The sequence below is a fragment of the Procambarus clarkii genome, chromosome 94, assembly GCF_040958095.1.
Source record: "Procambarus clarkii isolate CNS0578487 chromosome 94, FALCON_Pclarkii_2.0, whole genome shotgun sequence".
Lineage (NCBI taxonomy): Eukaryota > Metazoa > Arthropoda > Malacostraca > Decapoda > Cambaridae > Procambarus > Procambarus clarkii.
Genome location: NC_091243.1, coordinates 6,690,671 through 6,710,711, shown reverse-complemented (window position 1 = coordinate 6,710,711; position 20,041 = coordinate 6,690,671). Strand labels below are relative to the sequence as shown.

Below are 20,041 nucleotides of genomic sequence, written 5' to 3'. Positions count from 1 at the left end.
AGTTGTACCAACCTACAATCTTTAGGTTCCAATGTGAACTGCTGATGCAGCATTATTATGTTATATTACCATAATGAACAATCTGATGAGCCTTTGTCACATAAGAAGGATAGATAAATAGACAAATATAATGGAAAGAAACAATGCAATAATCAATGAATCATAAAATTGAGGTGTTGGCACAAACATTGTACAATCATGCTGAATGAATGGATGTCATTGTGGTGAATTTAAGGGAAGGAGAGGAAGGGCCATAGAAACTGACAGTATACTATTGTGTGTGTGTGTGTGTGTGTGTGGACTGAATATGAACACTGCCCGAGAACCTTAGTAATAGAACACGATATGAGAACCAGAAGCCTCTTATGGATGGGATAGAGATAGTAAATGGTTGACAATTTTTGTCATTCTCAAGTCGATTGTTCGGCTTTCAATTTCACAATCGAGTTGAGAATGGTCCAGGACGGACCGAAACGTCGTCGTCCCTTCACCTTCTAGTGTGTGGTCTGGTCAACATACTTTAGCCACATTATTGTGACTCATTGCCTGCAATTTTTGTCTAACTTGCAATGTTAGTACTCATTTTCAATCCTCTTTCCCAGTGTGGAAATCAAATGTGATTGAACATGTCACTTTGAACAACTTTAATAGAATTTTTTTCTATATTACTCTTCTATCTTTATTCAAAGGGGAACTGGGATGATGATGAATAAATTAATTTTAAACTATGAGCAGGATAACAGCACACATACCTTACACAGAGCAGATATGATTGCACCTCCTTCTCCTTCATATTCTTCCTCCTCCTTATCTTTTGGTCTTGGTGACTTCCCTACTGCAGCATCCACTATATCTTCTGCTGCATCAGTGAACTCTTCTAGTCCATACAGATGGAGTATGTCAATGACACACTTTAAAGCAGTCAGCTGAATCACTTCTACATCAATTTGAGAAATCTGAAAGATAAAAACTGATGTTCGGCTTTCAATTTCTAATACAAGCATGGTGTTCAGATACACATTTTTTGCCATTATACTGTACATACATAAATCAAAGGTTTTATGTTATCTCAAGTCAATTTAAGGTAAATACACGATTCATAATTCAGATAAAATAATTATAACTGAGCTACGATGATTAATCTCAATAGGACAGCCATCCAGTTTTGTGGCTCAAACAGTAGCTTTTTGTTTTAAATTAATATCACAAGGAACAGTATTCTCAAGCAACATGAAAAACCATAAATGTATTCCTACCAGTTACTTGTATATAAACACAAACTTACCTGCATGAATAAAATTACATGTTGATGTGCAAGATCTTTTGACAAAAGACAAAGAAGGCCAAGTGCCTTCACACCCTGGTTTCTCACAGCTGGATCCTCTGACCGTAAGCAAAGCAGAATAAGATTTTCATGGAGAGAGTGAAGAGTAGGTGTCATCACAGTTACATCAGGATTTTCAATCATGTGACAAACAATCATCAAGCATTTACTAAGGGTGGCAGGATCCTTGCGTTCTTCTTGAATCTGCAACAAACCACAAAAATTTATTGGACTGAAAACCCTAGTGCCCTGTGCATAAAAAGAAAATTCTGCCATCTGTACTTATTATGAGGCTACATAACAAAATAATATAGCTTACAAACAAATTTATTAAGCACATTCACAAAGTTTACATTAACATACTTCTTCAGAAGTTGTGGTATCCATATCAACCAGAGAAGCATCTGCTTCAAGTACTTGAAGTTCATCTTTCAACATCTGAGCTCTTAACAAGTCCAAGCTCCGCACACATTCTTCTACTTCCTCCCGCAGTTGATTGATCTTCACCTTCACACGGGCAGCCTAGGGTTGAAGACCTATGCATCAAGTAACATACTGGCAAAGGAGAAAATTTACTGGCAAATTATTTTAAGGAATGTTAAATCACAGCTAAGGTTGGAGTTTGTTATATGTAAGTAAAAATGATAAAATATTCTGCCTTCTTTAGCTATCCAAACTCAGACAGTATGGACAGTATACATCTAATAAATAATTCTATTACCAGACTTTACCAGGCTTCTAACTTAATACTTCCAACTACAGTATGATTGGTTCTGAAACGCTGGTATGGATGAACTTTCATTGTATAGCATTACCGTTGTTCCTTTTTGCTTACTTCTTATTGTAAATCCATTTTTAGATACGTTGGAATTAGCCGTGATGGAGTGGGCAAATCTAACGATCCACGAGAGTTCATCAAGTCATCGCCAGGTGTGGGGCAGGAGTTGCCGCTGAGATATGCTTTGATACAGTGGAACCTCAGTTTTCGAATGCCCCTCTTTTTAATTTTTCTGTTCTCGAACTCAATTTCTTCGAAAAATTCGACTCTGTATTCAAGGTTTGCCTTGGTGCTTGAGTTTGTTATTGCAGTACACGCATGGGCCGACAGAGCACGTGGCACGCTTCAGTTTACCAGTGTCTCCCGCCAAGTGACGACTGCGCTTGAATTCTTTGTGAAGAATTTCATTGTTTTTGTGCTTTTTGGTTTCTGAACATAAAAGTTCTTATTGTATATCACGATATGGGTTCCAAGAAAATCGGTGGTAAAGTTCAACGTAAGAAAATACTTGTGAGGATGAGGATGGAGGAAGAACAAGAGATCATTCAAAGTGAGACAATGTGATGTCTCACTACAGATAAGTGTTAAAACATAGGGGAAAAACAAGTGTCTATAGACAGATTCTTAGTAAGACAAGCAAGCAGTGTTACAACCAGGTCTTAGTGGTATGCCTGGAAAACATAAGAGAGAGTACCCCAGAACCATACCACAGTATCACTTACAGGATTGGACAATTTAACCAATAATCCCTACCTGTAGCTTCCTTTTCCGTTTTTCCTCATCAGTCAGTGGTCGCTCAACTGACTTGCAAACAGGTTCTCGCACCTCGGATATAATTTCAGCTAGCTGGTTGATTCTAGTAGTGGGTGGATGAAGCTTTCCAAAGACTTTCACTAATCCCTTCACTAAGGACTCTCCTACTTTGTCAGATACCAGAAGTGTTCGTACCAGCTGATCCAAAGAACGGCGTCCAACCTTGTGGTGATGGAAAAACAAATGCTACACAAGACATCACTGCACCTTCACCAGTATTTCATGTACCTATTACATTATCATTTACTATTAATTAAGCACAATACGCATTTTGATGTTTTCAATATTACCTCATCAGCAAGATCATAGAGCATAGTCATTTCAACAAGCTGATTGGTAGCAAATTCTCTCTCCATGCAGTGAACAGCTATCTCCTGTTCATCGCCAGTATCCATCACTTCTGTCATCACATAGTCTTTTACATATGAGCAGAAATGTGTGAGCTCAGGAAGTACCGTCTCTAATGCCTCTTCTGCTCCCTCATCCCTAGAAAATGTTATAATTCAAGTTTAGTCTTAAAATTCCAGAACATTTGAAAATAATTCTACAATAGTACACAATATGCTGACTGGTAAACTAGAAAATATTGGCAATATAAAAGGCCAGTAAACTTACCTTAGATACTGAGCTAGGCATCGCCAATACAGTGCAGACTCAGGACGAAGATCACTTGGACTTACAATACGTTCTTCTTTAGCAAGTCCAAAATTGTCAATTAGATCAACATATGGAACATCCTGAAAAATGGTCTTAAGGGTCAATTCTGCTTCAGTAACAGAGGCCTCAACATCAAGACACGTTAGGAGGTCCAGCACATTACCATCCACCATACGCAACCATGCCTGTATCAGATTTTTTTCTACACAGGACCGTACCATGTCACTGCGGTCCTTCAGGCCCTCAGAGATGAGCCTCACTCGTTGTGCAATTGTTAAGGATCTCAGGTGAACTTTCTGAGAGAGTACCGAGTATGCCTGTAAAGATATATCATACTTTAATAGTTACTCTGCACAACACCAGTGATGACTTATGGTTATAACCATAACAAATGGTAATACTGTACTCTATAAATTAGCATAATTTGAAAAATCAGGCAAATCTAAAACAGCACCGTCACCCCCAGCAGGAATTGAAATGGGGTCATAGGTTAAAACAATATCCAGTCTGTCAATCATCCTCTTGAATATCATCACCTCCCTCTTCCTACAAAATCTTGTAACTTTTAAAGGCAAATACCTCTCCACTGTATGAAGGTGAGAAAGGTAAATTTTTTTCACAAAACATGGTCAAAATGATGAGCAATGTTTGGACAGCACAAACCATCACCAACATGGGTTCAGACGAGACAAATCTTAGCTCGTGAGCCAACATAATTTTACGACAGGATGAAGACTAGGCAGTAAAAGAAAGGTTGGCAGACTACACATCCCTAGACTGCCAGAAGGTCTTTGAGACGGTGCCTCACAGTCAGTTAATTTATATCGTGGAGCTACAATACTGGCTGGAGTATTTAGAATCATACTTCACTAAACAATGAATGCTTGACATAAGGTCAATTCAATACTGAAATTGAAATATAAGAACTGATAATACAATGAATTTTTGGAACCATACAAAATTAAAACAATTATGCATTAAATTTCTTCAATTATGCATTAAATTCCATCTACAAAACCAGCCCTCTTGCAGTGTTCAGAAGAGAACTCAACAAGCACCTTCAAAGGATATCTGATCAAGCAGACTAACTCGTACACCTGGCTGGGAGCAGCTGTGTCAAACACTTGTTTTTTTTTTTTTTTTGGCAGGGATATTATTGCGCAGACCCTAAGCCTCTAGCTGGCCCACTAAGTGTTACAGCCTGGTTGATCAGACCCGAAAGCAGGAGGCCGGGTCAGAGACCAGGCTACAGAGACAGTGATCCTCGAAATCTCCAACAGGTAGTATAAGCGTAAACGAGATGACCCCAACAACTTCCTGTTACTGGGAAGTTCCTGCAAGATACTATGTTTAACAATATATTGTACCTCAACTATAACTCTATATGATTTACCACTATCCATTCTACTTATCTTGCCATTTGAAGCCAAGATCCTAAACTATCGGTGGTCAGTCTCCCAATTTTATCAAATTTCAGCAATCCATCACCGACACACAACCCAGTGATGTAATTTTAATGTAACTGCCATCAAGTAAGTCAAACCAAGCAGCAAAAAGCATAATAAGCCAGCTAACACAATGAGACCATTTTTGGGTTATAATAAGAACAAAATACTTATGGATAAAGAAAAGTTTAATTTACTTAATTAACATGAATGAAATGCCAATTTGATGGGACAGACAGCTCTTGGATTCTGTATTTTGGAACTGGATAACATGAAAGTATATATAAGCAAGACAACTGAGAGTCATATATACAGTTCATGGAGTCCAGGAATAGGATTGGAAAAGTTATACAAGTGAGAGCGAATATACCAAATACATGTATAGGAATACAAGAGAAACTATCCAAGATATTCGAGAAAACAGAGGCAAATACTATAGCACTTAAAATACATCACAATAATAATTAATTAAAAAATTCAATATAGATTTCAAAGGACAAAATAGAAACCTGCCCAAATAGTTTGTCTCTAGGTTTTAAAGGTAAATGTTTCAAAGTAGAAGTCTTAAGAGAAAATATTATCTTTCATATTACTATAGGTATCATTTCCTGGTAATAATTTTAAAACTGTGTTGATCCATTATTTTATCTACATAAATAAAAAAAAAATGGATCATTGTTGTTGATTGAGTTTCAGCCTCAACTGCATGGGGCTTGAAAGTAATGACATTCCCTCAACAGTGCAATGCCTACCTGACGGCGCACAAGATCTCTAACATCACGAGTACGTTCCAAAATATCTGGCAGAGTTTGAAAAGTGATTGCTATGTTTGTTAACACAGCACGACGAACATCAGGGTTAGGGTCCATACACATATGATACCGGTACGCTGAAAAAAAAAAATCACAAGAACATGAGAAGATTAGTTAGCTTCATTCATCAATGAAGCAGATATTAAAGAAGTAATTGTTTGCCAATGTATACATTTTGCAGGCTCCTTGACATCACTCGAATCTCAGCACCAATTGCTGGTCCGTTCCACACAACACAGGAGGAGGAGGATTAATTAAATAGGAATTGAAGTAAAATCAAGGGGAAAATAAATGTGAATAATAATAATACACAAAGAAATCACAATCATGTGATTAATATGAGAAAATGTTTGGAGCAGTGTGTGGAATTGAACTCGCATCCTGAGTCACACCAGATGTATGCACTAGAAACTAGGCCATGATGAACTAAAAATAATCTGAAGTCCACATAAACTTACAGGGAGTTTGGAGGCCCCAATGGTGCCCAAATCCAATTTTACATGCAAATGACTCTGAGATGACCCAGAAAATGAGTTTGATTCGACATACTGTCCCAAAGATTTACTCATAGATTTATGTTTTTATTTTATGGTACATTGATGGAAGCAGCTGGTGGAGAACTTCATAATTTACACTTTTGTATGAATGAATTTGTACAAGCCAGAAACTTTAAACTACAACAAACATATGAGACCTAATTTAATCTTACCTAACCTCTCCTTGCACTCCTAGGCCTAACATAGTAAATATATGTGCCATACCAGGCCTAGGAATGTTTAAGCCTGTTTCAGCAATATTTTTCCTAACTTTTTTTTTTAAACAAAGGGGTTTACTGGTGGACCATCACTACATATTGGCACTTTCTCCAAATAGTTACTATCATTTCAGGAGGGTGGGTTGATCAAACAACAGTACACACGAGTGCTACTCTCAACTTGCTGCCATTAATTCATTCGCAGGAAAAATTCTCATCTTGTTAGGTAAATAAGATGTTGATTTTACTTAACTGTGCACACTAGCATGCTGAACAAATTTGTATTCATTGAGGGGTGACCTGTGCTAGATATATTGTCAACATTTACTGCCAAAACTGCATTACCTGCATATCTTTGATTAAAATTGCAAAACTCCATTGATTTATACCACACTGAACTCCAACCTTCCTCTAGAATACGGACTTTAACCTCCATATGTACCTTGAACAACCCAGGAGACTTGTGTCGATCCTTGCTGCAAATGATTGTTTTCTATTATGCAACCTACTTATCATCAATATTTTGAAGGTTATTTAAAACTATGTAGTATAGATTTCATTCCACCATTACTATTGTTATATATACCGTCAGATACAATTTCAGTGCTTACCTTTTATAACCGGGCACTCTTTGTTCCGCGGGTCTTGTAGACGCCCCAGAGCTAATACAGCTTGTACTCTTACTAAGGGCACTTTGTCTTGTAGACGGTGTAGCATGGTATCATAGATATTATTATATAATTCATCATCAATGACAGCTTCTTCACCCATATAATTAAGTATCTTGTTTATCAGCTGACAAACACGATAACGCACTGCCTGGCTATTAGCTTCATGGTTCTGTAAAAAAGCATGTAAAAATATTTACATAAAAGTTAGATATTAGAGTACTCTATCTTTGTATATATAGTGTAAGGAACAAACATTTTTTAAAGGTACACAAGTGTACTTGCTATCAGGGTTAAAAGTTGGTAGCAAATCACTCACAATATTGTAAGCTTGTAAAAGAAGATTAAAGATTCCAGAGCATGCTTTCTCTTGAACATGTTTTCAAATTTATGCCCAATATTTAGTCTTTAAAACAAACATGGTTACTATTAATAGTTAAAACAGCATTGAATATAATGAAACACAGTCAGTCACAGCTTGGCCTGACAATGACTGACTGCGGCTGTCTGTGACTTTGCAACTACACAGTTGCAATCACAATGCTCCTACATTACAGTATTGTACGTGCATAATGGCTTCGATGACGCATACTGTAAATCCTGCTACTGTACATCCAAGATGCCTCCATGAAGAAACAATATATACAGTATTTACTCTGGCAAATAAACTGAATTACAATATTAACAAGCTGAAAGCTTCATTTCTGTCTGATATGTCATTTTTATATAATTGAAAAATCTAACACACAATCCATAGGACAACTGCAGACAAAAATCTAGCAAATGTACCATTAGAATGACTAAAAACAACAAAATTAAAACATCAATGACAACTGCATAATACAGTATTGAAATGGATTTTAATCATTCTATTTTTTTGTTAAATTCCAATAACAGACAATGGCTGCTAAACAACAGCATAATGAATTAGTACTGCAAGAGTTAGTTCTAAACAAGGTATGTCTGTCTTATGAATATTAACAAGATTCAGAACATGTGTTTAAAATTTTGGAGTAAATGCACTTATTCATTTGTAAGGTACTGTATTGCTTAAGTGTCTTCCCCTTCCCAGTAATTTCCATCTTTCAAGTGGTGGGGAGGCAAATAATAGTGAAAAATGTTATAGATAATAAAAACACTGAAATATCACTCATCTATTTATATTCTTCTCAATGAATATGGTACAATGGTACCTGGTTTAGCATCTCATCGCTGCTTTCTAAGACCCAGTGTACAATTTTCCTCATGAACTATCATTCAGTATACAGTAGTAGTAGTAGTAGGCATCCATCAGTCTCAGGAGACTATGGAGTTGCGCTCTGGTTGTCGGTCTGGAGTGGCCTCTCATAAAACTACTGTACTGTATACAGTACAGCACAGTATATACGATTACATTCACTTCTTATAAACCTCTTCCACCCAGCTGTGTCTCACCTATCTCTTGTACTGCTCACTCTTGTGTTCCATTTCCTCACACACACTTGCTGCGTCCATCCACCACCACCTTGGCCTTCCTCCCTTCCTCCTACCCTCAAATTCACTTCAATTCACTCTTTATTAGGCTATCATCATTCATTTATTCAACATGCCTAAACCATCCTAGAACCATTGCTACAATCTTGCTGTTTATTAACTTATTGATTTTTGTACCTCAAAGACCCATGTTTTTAAGTCCTTACTCTACCTGTACACTGCCACCGATTTGTACAGGGGTTACATGCCTGCAAAAGCTCTACAGATAAAATACTGCATACAAGTATATCAAACTCAGAAGTGCAGAATAGGGAAATAATTAGGTGATACATAAACTTAACCCAAATTGTGACAAAAATACAAACAAATTTATTGTGCGGGAGCCCGACATTGTCCAGAATAAGTTAGATTATTAGGATCAGCCTCAATTATTTGCATTAATCACTTGAAACTTAACACAAAGCAAATTTCACCCCACTCACTGTGATACAAGTGCTTTCTGATATGCCACCAAACCCACAATCCTGTACTGTACTCCATTATAGTACCACAAAAACTGCAGGCCACCTGTAGTGACAGTTATACATATTGTATAACAAAAATACACTGTATAATTTGTCCATTTGTTATATTATTCACATTATATAAAGTAATGTCAGATAAATAGCACCATTCCACTCCAGCAGACAAACAGCCGTACCTCACAGCTTTATTATATTAGGTTATGTGAACTATACAGTACTATACTGTATAGCACAAACAAATACAAAAATAATAAATAAGAATACAGTACCAGAATATGTGCCATTACAGTACATCACTCACCTTTAGGAGATACTGAATCAAATTCACAAGGAATGGGTCTGCTTCTTCTTCCTCTTCATCTTGTTCCTGTTCTTTATCCTCTTGTTCATCACTGGTCTCCTTTTCCTCCTTTCTAGTAGTTGCAAACTTTGCCACAAAGTTTAGAGTTCTTTCAACTGCAGGTTGTTTGTCTCCATAAATAAGTGATTGCTGCAGGAGACTTATAAATTCCGAAACAAACTTGTTGAAATCACTCTGTAAAAAATTAATAAACTCAACAGTGATCTTTTTAATCGTAAAGTAATTTAATAATTGTATTATGTACAAGATGACTTTCCTCACAGTTTTAGTAACGGAGAGTCTACAAAATTATCCAAGATCAGCTTCCTTATTGACTGTACACTTGACATCAAGTATCGTATATAGCAGAGTATCAACATTTTCAAAAAATATTTAATTACACCACATGTTCATCAAAAGCCTACTGATTACAAAAGAATAACTGAATGATTGAGATTGTCCACTGACTGATGACAATCTGAATATAGATGACTGATAAAGTTGTCTGATAACTGTCTGTCATTTGCCAACTGATGAACATATAACTCTGATAACTGTTGTCTCTAACTCAACTATGTTTTCCAGACAGAGATCGTCACAGCCCCCTTTCACCCAAGGCCGGCTTCCTTCATGACCCAGCAGAAGGATGAATAATTAGTAATTACGATAATTATTATAATAATAATATCATTAATTAATAATTATTACCCAGAAAGGTCATAAATATATAAATCATTGATCACTATAGCTGTAAAAAGAACATCATTACTTGCATCAGAAAATTTATAAATCTACAAGAAAATACATGCAAGCAGAGCGCTCACCATTTTGAGTGATTTCTGATCAGTCCCGATACTTTGGTTAATCTCCTGATAAGTTCTTCCCACTGTACTCATGTGTCAAGAGTTTCATGAAGGCCTAAATACAATGGTTAAGGAAGTAGTTTGATCTTAGAAACATGTTGGTGGTGGTGATATTAGAAACATGTTAGAGGCATGTTTACATTCTTGTAATATAAAGTGAACTTTTATCTTCTGTTCACGTTTCTACCAATTATGTGTTTCAGGACTTCCTTTAGTCTCATGAGCTACCGAAAAGATGGAGGAAAAATGTTCCAAAACATAATGAACAGAATTGTGACTCGTGTCAACAATAAACAGAAGTTAGTTACAACATTTCTATCTATTCAGAAGTTCAAGATCCATCTTAATACTATACATGCAATTACCTGCAGTCCCAATTTGCTATGGCATCAGTCACTTCATCTGTCAAATTCCTCTGTTGATTCACCATTTAGTTTATCTTTTACCTTGTGATGATGATAAAATGTCTGCAGTTTGAAAGACATGATAATCACTCAGTTGGGAAGGAAAATAAGTAGTAAGTACTGTACAGTGATTATAAAATATTGGAAGAAAACTGTATGGAATCAAATGTTACTGTTGGACATGATATATAGTACTGCACATGTACCTTTAAATATGTCTGGATCAAGGTTTTCACAAGTTTAGGGTGAGATGCTACTGTGCGTTGGCAGTCTGAGAATATTTGTTTTAACTTGGTCATCTTCATTGTCTGGAACAAAGAGAGCATTGTTATTGTATACTAATTTACATACATTAAATATATTGATAAATACTGTATAATTTCCCAAAACAGTGGTACAGTAATTAACAAATTGTGTGAGTGTACAATCGATATGTGATTTTTATATATGTAAAACCAGGAAATTTTGTTGAAAAATGTATTGTTAAACTAGATATGATTTGAATATTGTCGATCAAAAAATATAAACCACATTGCCATATTTCAGGATATGAAAATAGGTGTAATAAATACAAGGAGTGCAATAATTTGTGTTGATATAAATGTTGATAATAAAGTTAATAAGTTGATAATATGATAACTATTATGCATCAATTCTCCATTCTTTTTATAATACAGTACACTACTACAAATAGTTGTAGAATTGTGTAATCATTTGTGTAATGAATACCGAGGGCTATCCTATGTGAAAATGGATAGTTGTCTGAAAAATTCCCAAGTACACGCACTTCATATTTTTACAATACAGTGTACAGTATGGTGATGTGACGAACCTCGGCGCCATCTATGATCCAGGTTCGGAATTAAAACAGTTAACCCTCTTATTAATAATGTTTCCTATCTTCTAGTCTGCTGTTCTTGGAGGTGATGAGGTACTGGTGACTGGTGGCAGACAGCAGAGAGAGTGAAGCAGTACACAGGTCTACCTTGGGACACCTCTGCTGGAGCAAACTAACGAGGATGCAAGTGGAGCGCTGGAAGACTTCCCCTTTGGAACATGCTAGCGAGTGGACTAGTGGAACGCTGGAAAACTTCACTGTGTGAGCATGCTAGCGAGAGGGCTAGTGGGGCGCTTGAAGGTGTTACCGTAGATGAAAGCTAGCGTGTGGGCTAGTGTTGCATGGGTAGACCTCGTCAGTAGTGTATATAGTGGTACTGTAGTTGTAATTAATAATATGGGATATTCTTATGCTCTATTTTATCTGGCCTTAAACATTACACTGCATTTCCACTGAAGTTAGGGATCTCTGGACTAGAGAAGGATCAGTGTGTTTAAAATAACCCCAGTTACAGATGAGGAGTTTGTAACAGGTGATGTAAAAGAAAATAAATCTAGTTGAAAGAATTTCAATGAAATAAACAGTTGTTGCTGTATGCATTTCCATAATTGATTGATCAGTAATTATACATTGAGCATATCCTACAGTACCTTACCTTGAAGTTACCTTGAGGTGATTTCAAGGCTTAGCGACCCCGCGGCCCGGTCATCAACCAGTATCTTTATCTGCTAATATTGACATTATATTAAGTCAACAACACCAATGAAGAAGACAATCCATGCAATAATGCAGCATGCACTTATTTTGTTGACGGCTGAATACACGTTTTCTTTGTATAAAAATATGGCAGGCCTTTCTCATTATAGAAACCATTGGTTTTGAATTTTTATATGTGCAAATGATGAAAATACTATGCCAGAATTAGTTTCTCTATATTTTCCGTACAATTCTGTTAAGTTACCCAGTACGAAGCACCTTTTGTTTGCATTGTACTCCTTTTGAGCTGTATCTTTTTGGACAGACATTCCGATTTACCTGCACAGATCTGATTTACTTCATCATCCTCAGAAAGCTGTTATTTCTGATTATAATTCCTTTTTTTGTAATATTTTCCAATTGCTAGTATTAAATCAATACTTGCAAGATTGACAACAAAATAGTATTCAGGAATTTCTAGACTGCAATTTGTACACACATGGTGTGCAAAAATGGAAGTGGAAAAAATGCTCAAGGAGCTCGGTAAGAACAAAGCAGCTGGCCCAGATGGCGTTTCACCATGGGTTCTGAGAGAATGTGCATCTGAGCTCAGCATTCCACTTCACCTGATCTTTCAGGCATCCCTGTGTACAGGAATCGTAGCAGACGGGTGGAAACAGGCTAACATAGTTCCAATCTACAAAAGTGGCAGCAGGGAAGACCCCCTCAATTATAGACCTGTATCATTGACAAGTGTAATAGTGAAAGTATTGGAAAAACTAATCAAAACTAAATGGGTAGAACACCTAGAGAGAAATGATATAATATCAGACAGACAGTATGGTTTTCGATCTGGAAGATCCTGTGTATCGAATTTACTCAGTTTCTATGATCGAGCCACAGAGATATTACAGGAAAGAGATGGTTGGGTTGACTGCATCTATCTGGACCTAAAAAAGGCTTTCGACAGAGTTCCACATAAGAGGTTGTTCTGGAAACTGGAAAATATTGGAGGGGTGACAGGTAAGCTTCTATCATGGATGAAAAATTTTCTGACTGATAGAAAAATGAGGGCAGTAATCAGAGGCAATGTATCAGAATGGAGAAATGTCACAAGTGGAGTACCACAGGGTTCAGTTCTTGCACCAGTGATGTTTATTGTGTACATAAATGATCTACCAGTTGGTATACAGAATTATATGAACATGTTTGCTGATGATGCTAAGATAATAGGAAGGATAAGAAATTTAGATGACTGTCATGCCCTTCAAGAAGACCTGGACAAAATAAGTATATGGAGCACCACTTGGCAAATGGAATTTAATGTTAATAAATGTCATGTTATGGAATGTGGAATAGGAGAACATAGACCCCACACAACCTATATATTATGTGAGAAATCTTTAAAGAATTCTGATAAAGAAAGAGATCTAGGAGTGGTTCTAGATAGAAAACTATCACCTGAGGACCACATAAAGAATATTGTGCAAGGAGCCTATGCTATGCTTTCTAACTTCAGAATTGCATTTAAATACATGGATGGCGATATACTAAAGAAATTGTTCATGACTTTTGTTAGGCCAAAGCTAGAATATGCAGCTGTTGTGTGGTGCCCATATCTTAAGAAGCACATCAACAAACTGGAAAAGGTGCAAAGACATGCTACTAAGTGGCTCCCAGAACTGAAGGGCAAGAGCTACGAGGAGAGGTTAGAAGCATTAAATATGCCAAAACTAGAAGACAGAAGAAAAAGAGGTGATATGATCACTACATACAAAATAGTTACAGGAATTGATAAAATCGACAGGGAAGACTTCCTGAGACCTGGAATTTCAAGAACAAGAGGTCATAGATTTAAACTAGCTAAACACAGATGCCGAAGAAATATAAGAAAATTCACCTTCGCAAATAGAGTGGTAGACGGTTGGAACAAGTTAAGTGAAAAGGTGGTGGAGGCCAAGACCGTCAGTAGTTTCAAAGCGTTATATGACAAAGAGTGCTGGGAAGACGGGACACCACGAGCGTAGCTCTCATCCTGTAACTACACTTAGGTAATTACACTTAGGTAATTACATTAACTTCAATAAACAATTTTCCAAATATTGCTTAAAATTACGGGGGGTTTCCTCATAACAATAGAGTATCAACTTATTATTATTTGAAAAGAGTAACAATCAAAAAGCCACCAAGCCAGGGAGACTATGTAGCATACAGGTACAGTATTTGAAATGTTTGAAAGATTACCTCCTGAATTCACTTTGAATCGCTCTTCTAGCTCAGTTTGGAGCCAGGATAGATGAATTTGAAAACGGGAGTGTTCTTGTGAACCCCTAAAGTGTCATGATTTTTTAAAAAAGTTGGATTTACTTGAAACTTGGATTTGGGGTTTTGTGGATAAAGATACTGTATAGACCAACTTGCATAAAAATTAAAAGGGATGTAATGTTACTTTCACTTTTGTTCATGATTTGTTATAGAAGTCCTTGTGCATCTTTCAATGACTGATGGATCCTAGGTCCTTTTCATCATCCTAGATAGTGTTGTTGATATGATTGAACATTATACCCTACATACAAGATCTTGCATCTTTTAATATCAAAAATGCATTTGTCAGTCATCTGACCATTTGAAGAATTCATGTAGATCTTTTTATATTGCCTAAATATTATTTTTGCTTCTTACTTTACCATAGATATCGTCTGCAAATCTGATGTACTTTACCATAGATATCGTCTGCAAATCTGATGTGGTTTGTAATATTGTCATTGTCGGAAAAAACAACACCATATACTAACTTTCAATACAATACCTGTATGCAGAAAATATTGCTGTTTTTATACTAATAAATTAACCCAAAACATCTAGGTTAACTTAAAAAAAACAAGATTGCAGGGGAATTTTCCTCGGAAGAAAACAGGGATATTGCCATGTTGCTATTAAATTCACCAGCTAATAATATTGGGAATTCTTCTTAAAACATCAGTCTCTGGACTGTTATCATAAAAACATTTCCCTTTACCAACTTAATTATCAATACTGTACTAAAATAGATTAAATATGAACCCTCTTTCCACTTCTTGATAAAACTTGTCTGGAGAAGACGCCAGATGTGTGAGTGGGAGAGGGGCAGACACCATTAAATTTAACAACAAAGTTTCGCTAGGAGTTCGCTCGAAGCTCCTCAATATTTTTCCCTCTAGACTCAGTGTTGTGGGATGTAAACAGCTCCCTCATCAGCACAATCGGCATCAACAACAAGGGAAGTGTTCTGAACCTGATAACCCGTTAATTCTAACTACAGGTATTTCTGGCCAGTTATATAGATTAGGCTATTCCGGTTAGGACACATGGCAAACCACCCAAAAGGGTAATTATCCATTAATAATTACTTATATTCATTTCTCCTGATAGAGCTGTCATATATTGGTTACAATTATTACTGAAGACCCCCACGCCCCTTTTGACAGGTGAAATTGAAGGGGAAGAAGAATTAGCAATCGACTACCTGGTACAACATGTAACATGTGATTATACTAGCATCACCTACATGGAGTATTAATCTGTGATCATCCGTGTTCATATTTGGTTGTCCAGGCCATAACCAACCACACAGTTAAGCTGTATTTCTCCCATTTTATTTACTAGTCCATGTAGTATTAGTACTAACTTTGTAGTGAATGTCTACCAATTGATTAATTTTGACTGACTATAAATAATAAACCCCCAGCTTGTGTAGGAATGGTTTGTGGGAATTTAATATCATACAGTCCACTTTAAATTCATAGTCCGCTATCGAAATAAATTAATGTAAGAAATAAATTAATATTAATTAATAAATTGTAAATAAATAAATTCCACAGGTCAGTTTTTCCCCCACAGTCATGTCATTATATGATAAAGTGGGCTAGCTCTAAGATGGAACCTTGCAGTACTCCACTCACCACATTTTTCTAATCAGATTCACTTTCATTTAATATCACCCTTTGCTTTCTTAGTTTTAACCTTAGTTTCACCAACTCCAGAATTTTATCATTTATTACACGTGCTTGTAATTTCCTTGCCAGTCTTTCATCTGGTATCTTATCAAAAGCTTAGGTCCATACATATAACATAGGCATGTACATGCATTTATTATTTTTAGTTGTCTATCAGTAAGGAAGGATACTGATCATTTGTTCAGTCAGTAATTATGTTAGATAATTACCTTGACCTACTCCTCTCACTTCTAAGTCAGTAGAACTCTGCAGCCATAGGAGATATAAAGACAAGGGGCTGAGATATAATGGGGAATTAATGGTGTCAAACCACTTGAGAGGGGCAGATTATACAATATAAAAAAATATATATTTTACCTCAAATTTATATGGAGGGGGTAACATTACTTGTGACCTTAATGAGGTCAGGAAGCTGGCAACTTGTCAATGATGTCCCCCCCCCCCCCTTAATATTCCTGAAGATTATATCCATTTTAATTTTGAATTGAAATACAATACTGTTTTGGCATTTATAGCTTTGGCAGGTAGGTAAGTCCAAGGATTTATTAACCTATGGGAGGTTAAGAAAAGCATCTTCTGTCCTATATTGTGTGTGCCGAGTTTGACAGTGAAGGCTCCTGTTAATTACTCAACTGTAATTACACAAGTGTAGTTACAGGATGAGAGCTACGCTCGTGGTGTCCCATCTTCCCAGCACTGTCATATATCGCTTTGAAATTACTGACTTCTTGTTATAGCAGTTAGGAAGGCTAATTCTCAGGACGTGCCAAATCAGAATGCTTATATAGTAGTAGCCAAAGTATGTAAACTAATCAATTCTTGTGAAATGACAGGATCCGCCCCTCTGTTTTTAATGGAACAAAACTTATGGTATTAAATGATAGCAATTTTATAAATTATCATTTATACCCGCAGCCAGCTTCCTGTCCTCGTCGAGGCCACTAATATGAGTGACCTTCAGGTAAATTGAGGTATAACCTATACGGGATATGAGCGTCCAAGCGTCAGGACTTCACTCCCTCCTGCAGAACTATTGATAAGTCAACAAGTCGTCCAACAGTTACAGTGTTGCCTCTACGCATTTCAGAAGACCCGGGGATCAGTGACCTCACCTGATTGATATGAAAAGAGTGCCAGGGAGGCACCACAGAAGGCAACAAAGCTGAAAACAATAATACTGGCAGCTGTCAGCTGAGACTCCCGCCACGGGCTGTGTTTGCTTCTCTTTTTAAACAACACGCCGCCCAATGGTTCCTTTTCCTAAAAAAAATTTATATATATATATATATATATATATATATATATATATATATATATATATATATATATATATATATATATAATTACGTATGTATTAATTACGTATTATATATATATATATATAATTACGTATGTATTAATAATACATACGTAAATCTTTATAACGAAAGAAAACTAGACCAAACGGACTCCAAAAATATACCAAATCAAATCAAATGTTTATTCAGGAAAAAGTACATACATACAAGATGAGTTACAACCATAATGTTGGATTTCTAGATGGAGCTAGTACATACGAACCCATTGTTGATGTGACGACTTGTATTGAATTTTGTAACTAGCTCATCAAGATTGTAACTTGCTTAGTTAAATGAATTGTGGGGTTCAGTCCCTGAGCCCATTATGTGCCTCTGTAACCCTTTCCACTACCGCCCTCAAGATGGGTATGGGGTGCATAATAAATGAACTAAACTAAAAACTCTAGTACATGTTACTCCTAAATCCACTAATATTCACAGCGATTCGGGCAAGGTGTGGGAAAACACTTAGACTAGAATTTAATACTATGAGATCAAAGCACAAATTGAGTTGACAAAAAAAGGCGCAAATCAGTAGTTATACAAGTTGGTCTACAAATATTATTGTTTGAAAAAAAGACATGGGTTGACATTTAGGAGGTAAGGTAGGTTACATGGAGTTTATTAGGTAGTATTTAGTTTTTCTCTTAAATGGTTGAGAGACGTACAGCCTCTCTTCCCACTGTGCTCATGTGTCTCAAGAGTTTCATGAAGGCCAAAATAGAATGATCAAGGAAGTAGTTTGATCTTAGAAGCATGTTGTTGGTGGTGATCTTAGAAACATGTTAGAGGCATGTTTATATTCTTGTAATATAAAGTGAACTTTTAGGTTTTGTTCAAGTTTCTACCAATTATGTTTTCTCTCTTAAACTGGTTGAGAAAGGTACAGCCTTTGACATGATTGGGAAGGTCGATTTGCAGAACATTTTTAGTTTGGTTAAGTCGCACTCTTGGAATATAGGTATTTGTTTCAAATGTGGTGCCCATGGGTCCTGTTACAACATTCTAGGAAGCATTTAAGGTAAGATTTGGCATTACAGTTAAGAGTTTTATATAGAGTACACTTGAGAGGATGTGCAGTGACTTAATATCTAACATATTAAAATATTTAAGTAAGGGTACCGAGTGCTGTCTGAGGCCACCTTACCTTGAGGTTACCTTGAGGTGCTTCCGGGGCTTAGCGTCCCCGCGGCCCGGTCGTCGACCAGGCCTCCTGGTGCATAGGTGACATATACTTAACATAATAGTTTCCCTTGAAGATTGTAACTTGCTTAGCTAAATGAATTGTGGGGTTCAGTCCCTGAGCCCATTATGTGCCTCTGTAACCCTTTCCACTACCGCCCACAAGATGGGTATGGGGTGCATAATAAATGAACTAAACTAAAACCTTGAAAAGCTTCATAGAAAACACCGACCTTACCTAACCTACTTAGTATGTTAAGATAAGCATCTTATTGCTTCGTAATTACAATTATTACCTAACCTATACCTATAATAGGTTAAGTAACAATTGTAATTACGAAGCTATAAGATGCTTATTTTAACATACTAAGTAGGTTAGGTAAGGTTGGTGTTTTCTATGAAGCTTTTCAAGGGAAACTATTATGTTTAGTATGTCACCTATGCACGCAACTAATAAGTCAATATTGACTTATTAAATTTGCGAGAACGGGTTGCCTGGTTGCCGGACTGATCAACCAGGCTGTTGGACGCGGCTGCTCGCAGCCTGACGTATGAGTCACAGCCTGGTTGATCAGGTATCCTTTGGAGGTGCTTATCCAGTTCTCTCTTGAACACTGTGGCCAGTTATGCCAGAGTTTGCTTTTGTTCTAATAGCTGATTTGTGCTGAGAAATTAGAGGATGTAGGTGATTTTGGGTAGTAGAACCATAATTTTGAGTAGTAGCACAGTTTAGTTTAGTTCATTTATTATGCACCCCATACCCATCTTGTGAGCGGTAGTTGAAAGGGATACAGAGGCACATAATGGGCTCAGGGACTGAACCCCACAATTCATTTAGCTATGCAAGTTACAATCTTGATGAGCTAGTTACAAAATTCAATGTAAGTCGTCACATCAACAATGGGTTCGAGATCGACCTCAAGTACAGGTTCTAAATTAAGCAACTGACATATGTGGAGAGCTAGTGTCACAATTTGTATGTTTGTCCTGCACACCGCCCCCCATCCAGTGGGCAGCGGTGGATAGGTTACAATCACTCGGTTACTACCTACAGTTAGCAAACTGGGGATATTTGGCTAAAATTTCTGGTAGCAGATCATTTTGAATGAAATATTTACACATCGCTGGAACATTGGTT

General features: G+C 36.7%; 1 protein-coding gene across 2 annotated transcripts in view; it reads right to left on the bottom strand.

Moving 5' to 3' along the window:
• Window positions 1-17,621, bottom strand: part of Cap-G (Chromosome associated protein G) — a 47,986-nt gene extending 30,365 nt beyond the window's left edge. For both annotated transcript variants that reach the window (XM_045729326.2, XM_045729327.2), the window contains exons 1-11: window positions 17,497-17,621; window positions 11,062-11,163; window positions 9,550-9,783; window positions 7,195-7,423; window positions 5,770-5,906; window positions 3,531-3,889; window positions 3,206-3,401; window positions 2,856-3,077; window positions 1,688-1,846; window positions 1,286-1,528; window positions 753-956 (exon numbers count right to left, since the gene is read on the bottom strand). In XM_045729326.2, coding sequence (XP_045585282.2) covers window positions 753-956; window positions 1,286-1,528; window positions 1,688-1,846; window positions 2,856-3,077; window positions 3,206-3,401; window positions 3,531-3,889; window positions 5,770-5,906; window positions 7,195-7,423; window positions 9,550-9,783; window positions 11,062-11,160 — 2,082 coding nt within the window. In that variant the 5' untranslated portion in view covers window positions 11,161-11,163; window positions 17,497-17,621. The remainder of the gene's footprint in view (window positions 1-752; window positions 957-1,285; window positions 1,529-1,687; window positions 1,847-2,855; window positions 3,078-3,205; window positions 3,402-3,530; window positions 3,890-5,769; window positions 5,907-7,194; window positions 7,424-9,549; window positions 9,784-11,061; window positions 11,164-17,496) is intronic.
• Window positions 17,622-20,041: the final 2,420 nt, after the last annotated feature.